This window comes from Numenius arquata, chromosome 5, assembly GCF_964106895.1.
Source record: "Numenius arquata chromosome 5, bNumArq3.hap1.1, whole genome shotgun sequence".
In the NCBI taxonomy this organism is placed as follows: Eukaryota; Metazoa; Chordata; class Aves; order Charadriiformes; family Scolopacidae; genus Numenius; species Numenius arquata.
The window spans coordinates 61,410,641-61,416,640 of NC_133580.1; the positions used below are offsets into that span (position 1 = coordinate 61,410,641).

The 6,000-nt window shown below is 47.1% G+C and overlaps 1 protein-coding gene across 2 annotated transcripts in view; it reads right to left on the reverse strand.

The window, feature by feature from the left end:
* FBXL5 (F-box and leucine rich repeat protein 5) overlaps nt 1-5,200 on the reverse strand; it is a 37,656-nt gene extending 32,456 nt beyond the window's left edge. The window contains exon 1 of one of the 2 annotated variants that reach the window (XM_074147303.1): nt 5,063-5,200. In XM_074147303.1, coding sequence (XP_074003404.1) covers nt 5,063-5,146 — 84 coding nt within the window. In that variant the 5' untranslated portion in view covers nt 5,147-5,200. The remainder of the gene's footprint in view (nt 1-5,062) is intronic. The other variant, XM_074147304.1, reaches the window with a different exon arrangement.
* Between the last annotated feature and the right edge of the window lie 800 nt (nt 5,201-6,000).

Sequence of the window (6,000 nt, forward strand, 5' to 3'; positions counted from 1 at the left end):
AGGCACCACTGAGAAAAGCCTGACCCCGTCCTCTTTAATGCATTTATAAGCATTGATGAGATCCCCCCTCAGTCTTCTCTTCTCCAGGCTAAACAGACCCAGGTCTCTCAGCCTTCCCCCGCAAGAGAGGAAAGCCCCTGTTTTACAATGTCAATTCAACTTAATTCAGGAGTATTTTTCATGCCTAAAAGGGTTCATCTGCAATATCCTTATTGTAAGAACATCACAAATTTAACATATGAAAACAATTCATTCTCTACAGCAGAGGCCAAAGCTTACAAAGAAGAGAAAAAACTGAAGCACAATAGGTGGCTATTGACACAGACACAAAGGTTAAAGAGAAATATGTTATAAAAGAAATCATCATTAGAAAATAAAGAGGTAATTTTTAGCTATATGGAAGTTTTGAAAAGAATTCTACAAAAATGACCATGAACTTATCACTCTAGAACACAGAACAGCACTGAGACTTGTCAAACAAGGAGGACAGCGGACACAGAAAAACAGCAAAAAAAAAAGTCTATATATCCTTAGATAAAAGAAGAAAAGGGATACTTTAAGTCAACTATTTAACAGGAAAGGCAGAGATGAGAACAGCAAAATTAGTCGTCTTTACTCAAGTCTATATAAGGAAATTAATTAGGAAAAATATTTATGGGAATTAATTTTTAACAAGGAGTCAGAATTATAGGCTAGAAAAGAAAAATACTAGTTAAATATTTATACAAGTTCAATACATTGAAGTCAGCAAAACATGACAAAATTGATCCAAGTTTCCTGGAAGAACTAGACAAAATAATTACTGAACCATGAGAAATAACTGCAGAGATCTTGTGTAGAAAGGTACGATCACAGAAGACTAAAGTCAGGCAAACAGAAGAAGGACCTTAAATGTTTTTGATCACACACCCAAAGGTTTCACAATAAGGCTGAGCTATTAAAGCAGCTGTTTACTTCTGCAATGGTTAGTCCTGTTCCCTCCTCCCATACTGTCAGCCTGGTTCCAGAGCTTGTTTGACCTCTCAGTGAGCTGGTTTTACTGAATCACCTTCCACTTCAGTGCACTAGATGAACTAGCTGTTCATCGCAGGGCCTGACAAGCACAAAGGATATCATCAACAATTAACCCTTCCAGCAGCAGCCAGTTATCAGGTCCACTCAGTCACAGTATGAAGTCTCACACTACTTTTGAGAGGCAGACAGAAAGACACGAGAACAAGTTCATCAATCACTGATAACTGAATTACAGCATTTAGATTATGAATATTTTTCCTGTTCCTTTTCCTAAAGCAGCCTCAATTTGCTGGGTAGTTCTACAATACAAAGATTTGAAAATGTACTCTTCAGCTGCAGTAACTCCACAAGACAGCAGGAAGTTTGAAAACCCACACAGCAATACCAGGTGTCCCGTCCCTGGGGAAGGCCAGCCAAAGTTTAATTGCAGTGTGGATCTAGACCAGTCTGCTTAGCTGAGTAACCCTAATCTTGAAGCTAATGAAATAACAACCAGTCAGCACAGATTTGTTTAGAAAAAAGAATCTGATTTCCTTTTGGTAAGATAACTAAACTGCTTAAGAGAAGGATGATACACATTACAGATCGTGATTTCTCTGAAGGTTTTGATACTGTTTTGCCTTACAGAAAACTAATACAGTCTACAGGAAACGGCAGGGTAGCTCAAGCACTTGCAAATAATGGTCTCAAGCTACCAATGTTTCCAGCCAAACCACTATGGTATTTTCAATACACGATCAGTTGAAATCTGTGCTGCCTCACGACAGATATGATACTTTCAGCCACAGTTGGGGAAGCAGGAAAGCTGGTAATACACGAGTGGCACGTTCTCGAGCATAGGACACGCAAGATCATAATGCAACAACAGAAACAGTCTTTACCGGACACCGACATGTTGACTTGGACAAGTGTGTAATTCTAGATACAGGATGGAAGTCTAACAATAAATATGAGAGGAAACTTGAGCATCAGTCCTCAGAGAAGTGTGGGATTATAGAGAAGCACAAAGTGAGTATGCTGCTGTTAAAAAAAAAAAAAAAAAAGATTGTAGAATAACACGTCTGCTCTACTCAACACCAGCAGCGTCCCAGACTTCAGGAAAACATAGACACAATTAGGCTGAGGTTTCACAGTAGCTTAAGCCAATCTAGTTGCTGGCTGTCACAGTCCCACCCTCTGCCTCGCATTGGCTTCAGCACTCATCTGACCAGTGCTTGCTGGCAGCACTACATCAGCAGAAAAACCACCCCGCTTCAGGGAAATAAATAAATAAATGTTTTCTGCCAGCTTAGGGCCTTTGTGAGTTACTTCAAAAGCTGATGGGAGCAAGAAAGGCACGCAGTCCTAACAGCAGCACTCAAAAATAGCTTACTGTTATAGAACGGCAGCTCAGTCCTGACAAAAGCAACAAGTACCCGGGGGTACAGAAAGCACCACCCATATGGTGAAGCAGAAGGAATCCGTTCGCTCAGGCCAGAAAACAGATAACTAAGATGGAGGACATGGCTACAATTTGCAAATGGGCACATAGATCTTGCTGAAAACAAAGAACGGTTCACTAGCGATAGGAAAACAGAACCGGCTCTATGTGGCAAGGATGACGTCAGGCGTTAGAAAAAGCATTTTAACTATAAAGACTGTCTGCTGTAGCACTCCTCTACCTACAGGGGGGTACGTCCTCGGAGGATTTAAAGAATCTACTCATCATCAGAGTAGGCAACAGGTTTCATAACTTTGCGGGTTTCCTTACAAAACAGAATTTTAGTTATTCTTGTTATCCAAGTCCAGGGCGCTGTGCAAAAATGCCATTTAAGAAAGCAGCAAATGTATGGCGAGATCTCTGCTAGCAACAGTTAAAAAATAACTAGGATAACTTTCCCAATACACTAAACATTTCAAATGTCTGGTTCACTGTTTTGTCTCACATCAAGTCCTGGATGAACAAAATAAACTGTGTATCTCTATCCGAAAGGAAGAGCCTACATACTTTACCCATCAGTAACATTATAGCTATTCCCCTGAAAAGCAAAGCACAGATGCAACCATTTCACCCTTGCTAACATTTGGTGGGGTTTACTAAATTCAGCCGCTAAAAGACAGTGGCTATCTTACAGTGTGAAGGGAACGTGAGGAACAGCAGGTAACACGTAATTCACAAAATGAAAGACCCCTCAAGGACAAACTAAATTCATAAAGAGCATGGCTTTGAAGATTATAAATGCCATGTAAGCAGAACTACAGCCTTATCTAATTACAGCATCTCAGTCACACAAGAAGGAAAGTCAAACACAGTTCAGAGCTTTTTCTGATGCAAAACTAGCATCACTCTAATACAAAGGTCATAGACCAGGCACAGTCTCCAAGTTCTGAAACAGGGTTAAAGGATGCAAGATTGAATACTTCAAAAAAAGCACCACTCATTCACGCTTGCAGTTCTTCAAAAGAACAAGGAAGCAAGTGAAGCTCTGTAGAAAACTTTTTAGAAAATGAGAGATTATGTTCATTGCAAACTGGGTAGTTTTAATAAAATTTGCCAATATTTACGAAAACCAATCATTCCTGCCCAGGCAGTTTTACTTTAAACAAGTCATGGTAAATTTGGTCAAAAACTTTGTGTCAAAACTTTGTGCTCAATAAAAGTGACAGAAATGCCTCTTTAGGAACAAACCCCAAACTTCTACAATATCTGGAGGTTCAAAGAAATCCTGTTCAGCTACTGTCAGCAATATGTTAATACAGCTGCTGGGGGGAGAAGAGTCCCAGGTGTTTGTTTCTCTTTATGTAAAATCCACTCTGTTAAGATATCGCAAGTTTTCATGCCACCACAGTTGAAAAATAAAGTTAAACACACTCACGGATAAAAGGCAAAGTTAAATTACACAAGGTCTCACCTCCTCCCCCCCCCACAGACCCTCCGCTCAGCCAGCTCAGTTAGCTTACCCAGCAAAAAACAACTCACATTTTCTTTACCCGATTACCAAATTGAACAAGCTCAGACGAAGGTGTCTGGTGAGCCTCAGGGCAGTACAAGGTGGCATGTGGAAAACAGGGGAAGGAAGCAAGAACTCCCCCATCCTCTTGGCAGCAGCAAGCTATTATACTGTCTCTCATGTACCTTCACCCTCCTTTTTAAATGTCTGTTAGCCAATCTGGTTCTCCACACAGCCATAAATGCCCAGAGATAGGAGGCACGACTTCTTTCAGTTTGAGTGCTGGCTTTGAAGCATTTGCCTGAAACCCTTCTATCACACTCAAAGCTGCTGCAGCAAAGTTTGCTTTTCAGGTGACACATCAGCCTTGATTACTAACTACCCTGATGCAAGAGTAAGAAACACTTTTGTCCACGAGTAAAATTATATATATTTAGAATTACAAAAAAAAAAAAAAAAAAAAGAAACACACCAAACCCACAAGCCTACCTGAGGTATCTTTAAGCTGCTCACACATTAAACGTTAAGCATAAAAACGCAAACACAGCCGCCTGCGGACTGTTAGCAAGCACTACGCACAGCACCGCTGCCAGGCAAGGCATTAATTAAAAACTGTTAATTAACAGAAAAACGACTGGACTTGCTGCCTGCCTCCTCGCCGCCCCTCAGCCCTATGGCCCCTCCAGGACAGCCCCTCGCCCTAACGGGGGTGGCTCCTCCGCCGCGGCCGGCCCCGGCGCCCACTCCCCAGCCCCGGGGCACCAAGTGCGGTCGGGGGCTGAGCACCGGCGTCCCCCTTCCCCGCGGCCCGGCGAGAGTGAAGGCGGCGGGAAGGCGCGGCCCCCGCCAGGAAGCGCCGCTCCTCCGGGCTGAGGAGAGCGGGACGCCCCGCAAGGGGTCGGGAGGCGCGGGGAGCCCCGGCCCGGCCCTGAAGGGGCCCGAGAGGGGCGTGGGGCGCGGCGGAGGAGGGGGCACCACCCGCGGCGGGAAGGGCCGGGGAGCCCCGCGGCCGCGCTGAGAAGTTGCCTCCGGGGCGGCGGGGCGCTGACAGCTGCGCACTGCCGGAACCCTCCCTCCCGCCTGAGGGCAGCCGGGCAGAGGCCGCCCCCCTCCGTTACCTTGTCGCAGTAGAGCCCCACCAGCTGCTTCATCCGCCAGTGCGGAGCCGAGAAGACGTCCACCTCCTCGGGGAAAGGAGCCATGTTCTCCCCATAGAGCCCCGCCGCTAACGGCGGTGCTAAACAGCCGCCCCGCGCATGCGCGCCGCCCCGCGTGACCACGGCCGCCCCGCCAGCGCCGCCGCCCGCCCCGCCGCATGCGCAGTTCGGCCCGCGGGAAGCGGAGGGGAAGGGGGCGGATGGCGGCCCGGCGGGCCCGAGCGATGGGAGCCCGGCGCTGCAAAATGGCGGGGGGTCGGGGAGAGAGGCTGAGCAGAACGGCGGGAGGGGCTCCGGATGCAGGCGGGCTCCCGGCTGCCCGCCGGGCGCAGCCGCTGTGCCGTAGTAGCGGGTCTCCTGGCGCGCTGGGGGCACAGCGGGTTATAGGCCTTTAATTAAATCGGAAGGAATGAAAAATCGCATTGGGCGTTTGTATGAAGTAAAGAAGACTCGCTTCGCGCGAATAAAATGAGGAGATGACAACGTGTGAGGAATCGAGGGTGTCGGCAGATGAGCTCGTGTTCGTGAGGGAACTGTGGACCTGTTGGAGCAGGTCTAGGGCCGGGATGCGAAGATGATGAGAGGTCTGGAGCACCTCTCCTGTGAGGACGGGCTGGGAGAGCTGGGGTTGTTCAGCCTGGAGAAGAGAAGGCTCCGGGGAGACCTTACAGCCCCTTCCCATACCTAAAGGGGGCCTACAGGAGAGATGGGGAGGGACTCTTTTATCAGGGAGTGGAGCGGTAAGACGAGGGGTAGTGGCTTCAAAATGGGAGAGGGGAGATTTAGATTAGATACCAGAAAGAAATTCCTTCCTGTGAGGGTGGTGAGACACTGGAACAGGTTGCCCAGAGAAGCTGTGGCTGCCCCATCCCTGGAGGTGTTCAAGGCCAGGCTGGATG